This window comes from Anopheles merus, chromosome X (assembly GCF_017562075.2).
Source record: "Anopheles merus strain MAF chromosome X, AmerM5.1, whole genome shotgun sequence".
In the NCBI taxonomy this organism is placed as follows: Eukaryota; Metazoa; Arthropoda; class Insecta; order Diptera; family Culicidae; genus Anopheles; species Anopheles merus.
Genome location: NC_054081.1, coordinates 7544731 through 7557756, shown reverse-complemented (window position 1 = coordinate 7557756; position 13026 = coordinate 7544731). Strand labels below are relative to the sequence as shown.

Below are 13026 nucleotides of genomic sequence, written 5' to 3'. Positions count from 1 at the left end.
GATAAGAGGGAAACGATTGAAAAAGAACGAGAGAAAGATAGCCAGAAAGAACGAAACTCGGCAAAGATGCATTGTAAAATTAGCTCAGAACAACGCCTGTTGGGCGTGTTCTGCTTGCGGCTGCGTGGTATATAAAACCCCAAAGTCCTGTGTCCTTCATCAGTCAAGTTCGATTATTGCTACGAACAGGCCACTGGAAGGAAGTCTGTCCAAGACATTCTGACAAGTGTCTACTAATAGTGCGTGTCCCGTATCATCAGCCCGCAACAACGCCGAAAACCATTGCAATGCGCTTCTTTGTGGTGAGTTACTGAGAGGGGAAAAAAACACAGGGGCCAATTCTATTCGGGTTGAGTCTGCCGAGCGTCGCGTCACCATTCAACCAGCGCTCTGCTACGCAGTGCATCATCAATCAATCGTGTTTGCAAACGGAGCCAGAAGCTTGGACATTTCTGGAAAGAGACTACTTGGAAGGAGAAGTTGCTAATTGCTGGATGTTTGGGTTCATTTTAGCAACCGCAATGCCGCTCCATGTGCGAAGTTCTGTGGCGTCTCTAATGTTCCAATTTCTTCTCCCCTGTGCGTTCTAACCCTCTAGGTAATAGCCGCCTGTCTGGCCGTCGCGTCGGCCGATATCGGGCTCGACCTGCGTCAGGGAGCATCGGCCGGAAGCAGCAGCTACGCCGGTAGCCAAGGCGCAGTGAGCATCGATTACGCACCCGCCCTTTTCGAGGACTCCGTCGTCGGTGGAGCTGCATCCGGTGCCAGTGCCCGCTCGTTCGGTGGAGCCAGCTCGTTCGGTGGAGCCGGCTCGTACGGCGGCGCTTCCTCCGGAGCGTCCAGCGGCGCTTACGCAGGCGCTGCCAGCGGTGCACAGTACAATGCCGGCTACCAGGCGGGACTTCGTGACGGTGCTTCTGCGTCTGCCGGTTCGTCTGCATCGGCCGGATCATTCGGTGGAGCCGGAACCCGTTTCGGTTCGATTGCTGGATCTAACGCTAACGGCTTCGTCGGTAGCGGCAGCTCGGCCGGATCTAGCAGCTTCGGCGGTAGCGGCGCGTTCGGCTCGGCTTCGGCCGGTGCATCCGCCTTTGCCCAGGCCAAGACGGAGGTGCGCTATGCTGCCCCGGTGGTCCTGAAGAACTTCTACTACCATGTCGCGCCGGAGGAGCCGCAGGCCGAGGCCGGAGCCAAAACGCTCACCATCACGCCCCGCAAGCACTACAAGGTCATCTTCATCAAGGCCCCGTCTGCCAGCGCCAACGCCGGTGCATCGTCCCAGGCCGCCAGCCAAACCGAAGAGAAGACGCTCGTCTACGTGCTCGTCAACAAGCCCGCCAAGGCACAGGCCACTAGCGAGGCCGAGGCAAGCTCGTTCACCTCTGGCAAGCCGGAGGTGTACTTCATCAAGTACCAGGGTGCTCAGGCTCAGGCTCAGGCTGGCGCTATTGCTGGAGCAGTTGGTGGACAGGCTGGATCGTTTGCCGACGCTCAGTCCAACGCTGGTGTTTCATACGATGCCGGTTTCGGTGGTGCCTCTGGTTTCGGTGGTGCCTCTGGTTTCGGTGGTGCCTCTGGATTCGGTGCTGGTGCCGGTTCGTCTTCATTCGCGAATTCCGCTTCATCGGCCAATGTTGGCACTGACTTTGTTGACTTCGGTGCACGTAGCGGTGTGTCGGTTGGCTCGGTCGGAAGCAGCGGATACAACGCCGGCTACACTGCCGGCTATACCGCGGCCGCTACCGGTGGACTGGCAGTTACGCCCTCGTACGACTCCGTGGCCGTCGGTGCTAATGCTGGCGCTGGTAGCAGTATCGTGTATTAAACCCACGACCCCCGGCCCCAGATCGCACCCGAGAACTAACCGAGCCCAAAGCGTCTGTGTTCAGCCTCAGCCGGACTAGCCTTCAGCGGCAGTAACGGTGCAGCTGCGCAGCTGCATTGCTCAACGCAACCGAATAGCAACATTGGAAAACGGACGAACACGAATCGGGCAGATTGGATTCAGCACGCATGAGTCGAACTGACGACTGCGCCATGTAACTAGTACCTTTAACGTAGCATTCTTCCCTGCCCCAGCATTCCTTTGCCTCTTCCTCTCAGTCATCGGACTGTTCCTCTTGCATTTCTACTTTAAACGTAAGCAACGTAAGATAGGTTTATTTTTCCCTCGAGCACCGTCGAACGATAAACACGTGAGTGACAGTAACGAACTAGCAGAATGGCGAATTTTGTGCGAACGTATAGTGAGAAGAAGCCAGCAATTGTATCTTAAGAAAAGTGTATTCAAACACGTACACACACACACGCACGCACACGTTTATATACATACACATATACGTAGACGTTTGATGACAAACGTCGGTAATAACAAACAAAAATGGAATGAAATGATAAGAATAAAAATCGATCGTCAAAATGAAACTCCAGCGCTTCCGCATACTGATGCGTATGATGACGTCACAATCATGTTGCGCTCCGGCGCACTCTTGCTTTTTCCAATTCTTCCGATTCGGCGCAACAACCGGGATCGGACTAGACCAGTTTTGCGGGACGCTGGCTTGACAATCAGTAAAATGAACGGAAATCGGTCTACGTGGGAGTTAATTGATTTTTGGAATCAATTTCAAATTTCAGTATTCGTTAATGTTTTCGAAAAGTTCATGTCAAATTCAATCATTTACATTTTAAAAATTATTGGAACTTTCCATATCAAAATTTCAAAAGAAAATGACGCGTTGCTTCTCTCCATGGATTTAGCTCTCCAATGATTCAGTACTCCTCCAAGATTAGCTGTTAAGCATAAACAAATAAACAAATTACAGGAATCAGACAGCATCTTTTAGTGATTAATATTCCAAATATCTCCATAGGTGAAAGTACTATTTCTAAGGGCACCTGAATGGAGCAGAGACAGGAGAGGTAAGCAACATCAACCATAGCAATGGTGCAGACAACGAGGTGCCCCCCGCATGTTGGAATGAGATTTTCCAGCGCCATCAAGAAGCTTAAGAGCAACAAGTCTGCTGGCAGCGATGGACTGGTGACCGAAGTCTTCATGATGGGGCCGGAGAGGCGTACTGTGGAAATGCATCAGCTGATCGTGCGAATCTGGGAGCAGCAAAAACTACCGGTGGATTTGATGCTGGGTGTCTTTCACACAGTCTGCAAAAAAGGCGACAGGATGGAATGCTCAAATTTTCGTGCCATCACAGTTTTCAATGTTGCCCATCAGATCCTGTCCCAGATTATGTTATCTAGACTTGCGTCCCTTGGTACAACCCAAATAGCCAGAATTACTTAAGCAGCTCATTTTGGCACGCTAAAGATCGCTGCTCTAATTCGACAGCATCAAAGTTCTAGGTGGGTCTTTCAAACAGCGCTTAAGCAGCTTCCTTATGCTACGGTACCGGGGATTATTTTTCTTTGTGTTTTTTTTTCAAGCATGCGTCATCTATGAAATAAACAACAGGATTTGTTTTGTTTGTGTTAATGTGCATATTTTTAAATCCTTAATATTCATGAATTATACAAAATGTCACATAATCTACTGTACAATCACAATCACTTCACTCAATATTCCTCCTTCAATTGACTTAACTAGCTTAAGCAGCAGCAACGAGATGATTGACGGCACCAGTCTTTGACACTTTAACAAGGGCCACCTCGTACCGATGTCATGCATTAAAAAGCTATAAAGTTCCACCAAGTTCGATACGCTTTCTTAACAAGCCTTCAAGTTCCATCGTGAACCATACACAGGCTAATCAGCTACAAAGTTCCTGAGAGTTCCATGTGCCTGTTAAAAAGCTCCATAGTTCCGCAAAGTACCGTCTATCTCTTAATCAGCCACAAAGTACGACATCGGAACGATTTTTCATTAAACAGCCCCAAATCAGCTATAAAGGACAAGCTGGTTATTTGGGAAATATCATCGGCAGAAACAATGCTGGATTTGTTGGCCAAATGTTTACTCTTCTAAAGATCCTCCAATAATACCAAGAGCGCCAGAACCCTACGCACTACATGTTCATCGACTTCAAAGCAGTCGATATCATAACCACGAATAAGCTATGGAACATCATGCAGCGGAACCATTTTGAAGGGAAGATGATTCGACTGTTAGAGGCCACCTTGAACGGAGAGCAGTGCAAGGTAAGAGTATCGAACGCGATGTACGAAACGTTCGAATCTCTCAGCAGTATTAGGCAAGATGACAGATTCTCCAGTATGCTCGTAATATCATCTTGGAAGGTGTAATTCTATGCGCGGCGCTAGTCAACGATATCTTTTGCACCATATTTTACGGTACTCTCCAATTTTATGGCATCGCGAAATACATCGACATCATCGACAAGACGATTGCGAAGGTGTGTTAGCAGTTACCCCTGCTCAAACGGGAGCAGCAAGAGTTGGATTGAGCTTCAATGCGACGAAGACGAAGGGCAGTGTATTAGCTCCAATCGGGGGGGCAGTGTATTAGTTGACGGCTACAACCTCGAGAAGGTAGATGAGTTCTGCGATCTTGGGATGGTCGTTACTTCGGACAACGACATCAGTATCGAAATGCGGAGACGCATTGTGCAGGGATATCGTGCATCCTATGGGCTAAACTATCTGTTGAGATCCAGGACACTTCGAGACCGCAAGAAATGTGAGATATATCGCACGTTGGTTCGTCCGGTGGTCTCTATTTCCACGAGTCCTGGACTATACGAGCAAAGCGGCATTGTAGTACATCAATTTTAGATTTATTTAGATTTATTTAAAAATTATAATAGCGTGCCGCATGGACAAACATGGATCATTCATAGGTTTGGACTTACTTTACTGCTTTTTGTGATTGGATTTGAGAATCATTTAGCTCATTTCTTTCTGTACGGTTTATGAACAAGAATCATTTATCGAAATTTATAAAGTTGTGAATGTTTGCCCGCGGGTGGAGGTGCATATAGCGAAATCATCTGCATAATCAAAGCGTTTCGATGATTTCATTGCGTGGATATCCGATGTGAATAAATTAGAAAGGATTCACAAAACAAGATGGATGACAAAATATTATCCTATAGTAGGCCGATCTGAGGACTGTACATATGAATCTAGTAATTTTAGTTCGACAGAAAATATCCACAGAATGTCGTTTACAGGAAGCATCGGTACTGAAAGATTTTATACAAGATCACGAGATTACTTAAATTGACTTCTTCATGCTATACTCCATTTTCACTGTTTTAAGCTTATGAGTACAGAAAGAAAAATGTCTCAAATCGTAATAGTATTCCGGTTTGAGTAAGATCGATTAATGTTGCAAAATACAACTTTAAAAAATGACACATACATTATTTTTGCAAGTGGTTTATACGACATTAATTGATCTTACTCAAACCGAGAGACTATCGAGATGCAAGCGCCACAATTAGGAATCTATTTAGAGACTTCAGAATTGCACTGCACCCCGTTCATGGTGGCCTCTAACAGCCGAATAAACTTCTCAGCAGAATTGGTTCTTTATTTGGCATTTGAGTTTTTTCTTTATTTAACGAATACGGCCTATGTCGTTCCTCTTGAAAAAGGTGGTATCTTACACAATTTATCATTTGGGTATTCCTCGTTCTCGATGCCTAATTTGTCGATCGTCGTTCTACACCTCAACCGCCCCCAGTAGATCTCTGCCTACAACTGTTGCATTTTTTTGCGAGTCTTATATTTGAATGTTTGGGCATGGCATTTTTTTGTCGTTCTTGCGTGCTTCCAAAGCACTCTGCCCGGCTTATGTCAATAGATGTAGCTTCACACCAACAGGTGACGCTACCGCGGGCATCTTTAACCTTTGTTGGTGGGGCACGACAAACAATAAGTAGCAAAAACTCGCATATGTTCCGCCCAAACTGAAGAAAATTTCCAGCTGAGTTTATAAAAACAAGCAGGACAAAAAAATATCTCACATCCACATCAAGCAAAAAAACACACACACAAAACTGGAAAGGCTTTTCGCATGAACGCTTCCAGCCGAATTGTGCGATTTATTGCCATTAGTGCGAACATTTCTAACCAGATTTTCATGCTTTCCTTGATCTTTCATTCGCGCGCATGAAGATAAGAGGGAAACGATTGAAAAAGAACGAGAGAAAGATAGCCAGAAAGAACGAAACTCGGCAAAGATGCATTGTAAAATTAGCTCAGAACAACGCCTGTTGGGCGTGTTCTGCTTGCGGCTGCGTGGTATATAAAACCCCAAAGTCCTGTGTCCTTCATCAGTCAAGTTCGATTATTGCTACGAACAGGCCACTGGAAGGAAGTCTGTCCAAGACATTCTGACAAGTGTCTACTAATAGTGCGTGTCCCGTATCATCAGCCCGCAACAACGCCGAAAACCATTGCAATGCGCTTCTTTGTGGTGAGTTACTGAGAGGGGAAAAAAACACAGGGGCCAATTCTATTCGGGTTGAGTCTGCCGAGCGTCGCGTCACCATTCAACCAGCGCTCTGCTACGCAGTGCATCATCAATCAATCGTGTTTGCAAACGGAGCCAGAAGCTTGGACATTTCTGGAAAGAGACTACTTGGAAGGAGAAGTTGCTAATTGCTGGATGTTTGGGTTCATTTTAGCAACCGCAATGCCGCTCCATGTGCGAAGTTCTGTGGCGTCTCTAATGTTCCAATTTCTTCTCCCCTGTGCGTTCTAACCCTCTAGGTAATAGCCGCCTGTCTGGCCGTCGCGTCGGCCGATATCGGGCTCGACCTGCGTCAGGGAGCATCGGCCGGAAGCAGCAGCTACGCCGGTAGCCAAGGCGCAGTGAGCATCGATTACGCACCCGCCCTTTTCGAGGACTCCGTCGTCGGTGGAGCTGCATCCGGTGCCAGTGCCCGCTCGTTCGGTGGAGCCAGCTCGTTCGGTGGAGCCGGCTCGTACGGCGGCGCTTCCTCCGGAGCGTCCAGCGGCGCTTACGCAGGCGCTGCCAGCGGTGCACAGTACAATGCCGGCTACCAGGCGGGACTTCGTGACGGTGCTTCTGCGTCTGCCGGTTCGTCTGCATCGGCCGGATCATTCGGTGGAGCCGGAACCCGTTTCGGTTCGATTGCTGGATCTAACGCTAACGGCTTCGTCGGTAGCGGCAGCTCGGCCGGATCTAGCAGCTTCGGCGGTAGCGGCGCGTTCGGCTCGGCTTCGGCCGGTGCATCCGCCTTTGCCCAGGCCAAGACGGAGGTGCGCTATGCTGCCCCGGTGGTCCTGAAGAACTTCTACTACCATGTCGCGCCGGAGGAGCCGCAGGCCGAGGCCGGAGCCAAAACGCTCACCATCACGCCCCGCAAGCACTACAAGGTCATCTTCATCAAGGCCCCGTCTGCCAGCGCCAACGCCGGTGCATCGTCCCAGGCCGCCAGCCAAACCGAAGAGAAGACGCTCGTCTACGTGCTCGTCAACAAGCCCGCCAAGGCACAGGCCACTAGCGAGGCCGAGGCAAGCTCGTTCACCTCTGGCAAGCCGGAGGTGTACTTCATCAAGTACCAGGGTGCTCAGGCTCAGGCTCAGGCTGGCGCTATTGCTGGAGCAGTTGGTGGACAGGCTGGATCGTTTGCCGACGCTCAGTCCAACGCTGGTGTTTCATACGATGCCGGTTTCGGTGGTGCCTCTGGTTTCGGTGGTGCCTCTGGTTTCGGTGGTGCCTCTGGATTCGGTGCTGGTGCCGGTTCGTCTTCATTCGCGAATTCCGCTTCATCGGCCAATGTTGGCACTGACTTTGTTGACTTCGGTGCACGTAGCGGTGTGTCGGTTGGCTCGGTCGGAAGCAGCGGATACAACGCCGGCTACACTGCCGGCTATACCGCGGCCGCTACCGGTGGACTGGCAGTTACGCCCTCGTACGACTCCGTGGCCGTCGGTGCTAATGCTGGCGCTGGTAGCAGTATCGTGTATTAAACCCACGACCCCCGGCCCCAGATCGCACCCGAGAACTAACCGAGCCCAAAGCGTCTGTGTTCAGCCTCAGCCGGACTAGCCTTCAGCGGCAGTAACGGTGCAGCTGCGCAGCTGCATTGCTCAACGCAACCGAATAGCAACATTGGAAAACGGACGAACACGAATCGGGCAGATTGGATTCAGCACGCATGAGTCGAACTGACGACTGCGCCATGTAACTAGTACCTTTAACGTAGCATTCTTCCCTGCCCCAGCATTCCTTTGCCTCTTCCTCTCAGTCATCGGACTGTTCCTCTTGCATTTCTACTTTAAACGTAAGCAACGTAAGATAGGTTTATTTTTCCCTCGAGCACCGTCGAACGATAAACACGTGAGTGACAGTAACGAACTAGCAGAATGGCGAATTTTGTGCGAACGTATAGTGAGAAGAAGCCAGCAATTGTATCTTAAGAAAAGTGTATTCAAACACGTACACACACACACGCACGCACACGTTTATATACATACACATATACGTAGACGTTTGATGACAAACGTCGGTAATAACAAACAAAAAATGGAATGAAATGATAAGAATAAAAATCGATCGTCAAAATGAAACTCCAGCGCTTCCGCATACTGATGCGTATGATGACGTCACAATCATGTTGCGCTCCGGCGCACTCTTGCTTTTTCCAATTCTTCCGATTCGGCGCAACAACCGGGATCGGGCTAGACCGGTTTTGCGGGACGCTGGCTTGACAATCAGTAAAATGAACGGAAATTGGTCTACGTGGGAGTTAATTGATTTTTGGAAGTCAATTTCGCATTCTACGTCTTGCTTACTCTGTGAAAACAGTATGCGTTAATGATTTCGTAAACTTCATCTGCAATCATTTACATGTTGATAAATTCTAAACAATAAGAGTTTCTACTATCAACAACTAAATAAATGTTGAGGCTTTTCTGGTGCTTGCATAGCAAATAGCCTCCGGTTTTACATTCATTCATGTTTTCACCCACGGTTTGAGGTGCGTGGATGTCCGCTGAGAATGTATTAAACAGGAAACAAACCAAACATTATCCGATATTATGCCGATCTGAGCACTGTATGGGTAATAAAAGTATCATATCATTTGAATTTGAGCTAATTTTGGTTGGAAAGAATAGATCCCTATACTGTCGATTACAGGAAGCATCGATTATAAAAGATTTTTAAACGAGATCTCTAGATTAAGCTTATCGATAAAATCAATATGTAGGTTTTGCACATGAAAAAAAATCATTTACAATCAGAATTTGAAAACAGAAATACTTGAAAGAAAGGTGACCTAAACCAGAAAACTCTTCTGGTTGATGAGATCAATTGATATTATTTTTCAAAATATATATAACATATATAACAGCTTTCAAAAAGACACATATGTAAATTTGGAACGTTATTTTAAACGACATTAAATGGTTTTCCTGTATCCCAAAGACTGTTAAGCAATACAATAATTTATCTATTCAGGGATGTGAGAATCAAATTGACTCCATATTAGGCACTTCAGTTTTTTCCTTTTCCATTTTTTTATTTACTTATTTCTGATTCTGAAAACAACGGTAAGCATTACCCTTCCCTCGATTCGCTTCAAATTTGAAACATCATCTCAGCCAAGCCAAGATGTCGTCAGATGACGCTAACACAAGTATTTTGAAACGTTTTTGGTAGGGATCAACAAGAAAAACGTAGCGAAACCACGCACAAAAACGAGCCCCACAAAATCAATGAAATGAAGAGATATCGCTGCAAAGCAGTAAAACAAGAGCATATCACACATGTATACTAGCTAAACACAAAAACTGGAAAGGATCTCCGCACTAACACATCCAGCGGAAAAACGCGCGCGCTCGCTTTACTGTCATTGAGTGGACTATCTCTAGCCACATTTGTATGCATTTCATTGTCTTCCATTCTCGCATTTCATGATATGGTAGAAACGAGTTAAAACAGAGCAAGATAGACAGCGCTTTTTAAAAAATCAAGAGATGCTTTTGCCAAAAACTCTAAAATTAGCTAAGGACAACATCTTTTTGGCGTTTTCCGCAAAAAGCCGCGTGTATATAAAACGCCTGAGTCCTGTTTCCTTCACCAGTCAAGTTCGATTGTTGTTACGAACAGGCCACTGGAAGGAAGTCTGCCAGAGACATTCTGACAAGTGTGTACTAGTAGTGTGTGACCAGTATCGTCGTCTCCCATAAGCCAAAACCTTTGAAATGCGCTTCTTTGTGGTGAGTAGGACATGAAAAATATTAAATTTGTGTCAATTCAACTATGATCCGCTGAGTATCGCGTCACCATTCAACAAGTGCTCTGTTGTAGAGCATCATCAATCAATCGTATTTACGTCGTTAGCCAGAAGCTTAACCCTTCTGGAAACCAACCAATGACAAATCATCTAATTTCTGGATGATTAGAACAGACCATATCCCATGCACTCTCGTGTCATTTCTAATGTGTAATTTCACTTTGTGCCTGATTCCTAGGTTGCAACCGCCTTTCTGGTCGTCGCATCGGCCAATTTCGGGCTCGGTCAAAACGTAGTGAGCATCGATTACTCACCCGCCGTCTTCGAAGACACGATCGTCGGTGGAGGTGCATCCGGTGCCAGTGCTGGCTCATACGGTGGAGCCGGCTCGTACGGCGGCGCTTCCTCCGGAGCGTCCAGCAATGCCTACGCAGGCGCTGCCAGCGGTGCACAGTACAACCAGGCGGGACTTTTTGGCGGTGCTGGTGCATCTGCCGGTTCGTCTGCATCGGCCGGCTCATTCGGTGGGGCCGGTTCATTTGCAGGATCTAACGCCGACAGCTTCGCTACCGGCAGCTCGTCCGGAGCTTCCGCCAGCGCTTCCAGCTCGGCCAATGCTGGAGTCAACATCATCACTTTGCCAACGGAGATCAAGAAGCACTTCTACTATCACGTAGCGCAGGACGATGCGATTGCTGAAACCGAAACCAAAACCCTCACCATCACGCCCCGCCAGCACTACAAGGTCATCTTCATCAAGGCCCCGTCTGCCAGCGCCAACGCCGGTGCATCGTCCAAGGCAGCCAGCAAAATAGATGAGAAGACGATCGTCTACGTGCTCGTCAACAAGCCGGCCAAGGCAAATGCCACTAGTGAGGCCGAGGCAAGCTCGTTCTCCTCTGGTAAGCCGGAGGTATACTTCGTCAAGTACCAGGGTGCTCAGGCTACCTCTAGCTCAAGCTCTAATTCGCAATCGGGTGGATCGATTGCCATCAGCAATGCCAATGCTGGCGCTGGTGCAAATGCTATTTCTGGTGCTGGAGCCAATGCTATCTCTGGCGCTGGAGCCAATGCTATCTCTGGCGCTGGTGCCAATGCTTACTCTGGCGCTGGTGCCAATGCTTACTCTGGCGCTGGTGCCAATGCTTACTCTGGCGCTGGTGCTGGATCCCGTGGTGCCGGTATCATCACTGGTGCAAATTCACTCGCTAATGCTGGTGCATTGGCCGGAAACAGCGGATACAACTCTGTCGGAGCTTCTGCCCAAGCTGCTGCCCGATCCACGGCCGGAGGACTGGCATTTGCGCCCTAGTATGGCCCGCACACAGGAAGAAAGGCGATTCCAAAGCGTCTGTGTTCAGCCTCAACGGCTGGAACGATGCAGCATTACTCAAGGAAATCGAACAGTCACATTGAAAAACCGAACAAGTACGAATCGCACAGATTTGGCTCAAACCAGAAATAATGAGTCGAGCTGACGGCTTCGTGATGTAACTAGTACCTTTCGAGTAGAGCTTTTCCCTCTACACGTATTCCTTTGCCTCTTCCTCTTAGTCACCGTGATCAGGACTTTTCCTCTCCCTTTGTACATTAAACGTAAGCAACGTAAGATAGGTTTATTTTTCCCTTGAGCGTCGTCGAACGATCTGGACGTGGGTGACAGTAACGATCTAGTAGAATGGAGTTTTGTGTGTACGTATAGTGAGAAGAAGCCAGCAATTGTATCATAATAAAAGCGTATCCACACACACGCGCACAGACAAAATGATTTATTTTCTAGATATTCCAAGATGTTTGATGACAACCGTTGATGGCCAAACAAAGTACAAACGAAATGAAAAGATTGAAGTAATCATCGCTTGTTAAAATGCAATTCCAATCATTTGCACACACTGCAGCGTATGAGAACGTCATACTCATTTTATGATTCGTTACAGTTTCGCCTTTTAGATACATAAGGGTCTCTTTTTAAAATCTTCGACATATGTCTGTCTCCCTCTCAAGAACTGTCGACGGGGCGTTACTGTTTGCGAAATATGTGCCAGAAATTTCCAGTTCGTACGTGGGGCATTAGATCCAGCTAACCTGACAAATGCAATGATAGATAAATCCAGCTGATGAAATGAACATCATTATCTCACAATTCAGATGTCGTCTGCAATATCATCTATTGACAGCTTCTGGACGATAACCAGTCTAAATATATACGGATTCTTTCGGATAAACCTGCAAACTTATAGTTAGTGTAATGTTACTAGTACGCTGTATCAATTGGTAATTATCAAGTAAGACAAAACCTCAAAACGCGAATTACGTGGTCATGTCGGAGTATACAGCCTACAAAGACTTAATAATACCACACAAGTACAAGTAGTGTAGCTACAACAGACTCTGAAATGAGTTTATCGAAGTCAAACCAAGGTTACCAAAGTCAATCGTTTTGTTAGAATCGGAGTACCTGACATATTGAGGATTGATCTTAATAAATGAAATATCATCAAATCTCTTTTGTTTCTGCAAAATTCTGCCATGGGCTGATACTGGTTGACTGAGCATTTTCGGCCACGTTAATTATGTAGTAACAACATTTCATGCATAATACGAACATACTTTCGTCTTTAACTTCTACCCCAATTTCAACAAACCTATTAAAGAACTCTAGGATCGATCAATGTTTCCCAAAAATCGGTAACAATATATTTATATAATTATAATTATATAAATATATAAATATATATAAATCTATATATAAATATATAAATATATATATAAATATATATAAATATATATATATATATAAATATAATTATATAATTCACTGGTTTCCTGGCCAACC

General features: G+C 46.8%; 3 protein-coding genes across 3 annotated transcripts; all 3 read left to right on the top strand.

The window, feature by feature from the left end:
- The first annotated feature begins 146 nt into the window (after positions 1-146).
- Positions 147-2353, top strand: LOC121595538 (fibroin heavy chain-like). The gene is made up of 2 exons (XM_041919582.1): positions 147-302; positions 599-2353. The coding sequence occupies exons 1-2, from the start codon at positions 288-290 to the stop codon at positions 1823-1825; spliced, it is 1242 nt and encodes a 413-aa protein (XP_041775516.1). The 5' UTR covers positions 147-287; the 3' UTR covers positions 1826-2353.
- A 3888-nt stretch (positions 2354-6241) lies between these two features.
- On the top strand, positions 6242-8520 carry LOC121592742 (fibroin heavy chain-like). The gene is made up of 2 exons (XM_041914496.1): positions 6242-6397; positions 6694-8520. The coding sequence occupies exons 1-2, from the start codon at positions 6383-6385 to the stop codon at positions 7918-7920; spliced, it is 1242 nt and encodes a 413-aa protein (XP_041770430.1). The 5' UTR covers positions 6242-6382; the 3' UTR covers positions 7921-8520.
- A 1500-nt stretch (positions 8521-10020) lies between these two features.
- On the top strand, positions 10021-11940 carry LOC121592758 (fibroin heavy chain-like). Its single transcript, XM_041914522.1, has 2 exons — positions 10021-10173; positions 10429-11940. Exons 1-2 carry the CDS (start codon positions 10159-10161, stop codon positions 11500-11502), a joined length of 1089 nt encoding a protein of 362 aa, XP_041770456.1. The 5' UTR covers positions 10021-10158; the 3' UTR covers positions 11503-11940.
- Positions 11941-13026: the final 1086 nt, after the last annotated feature.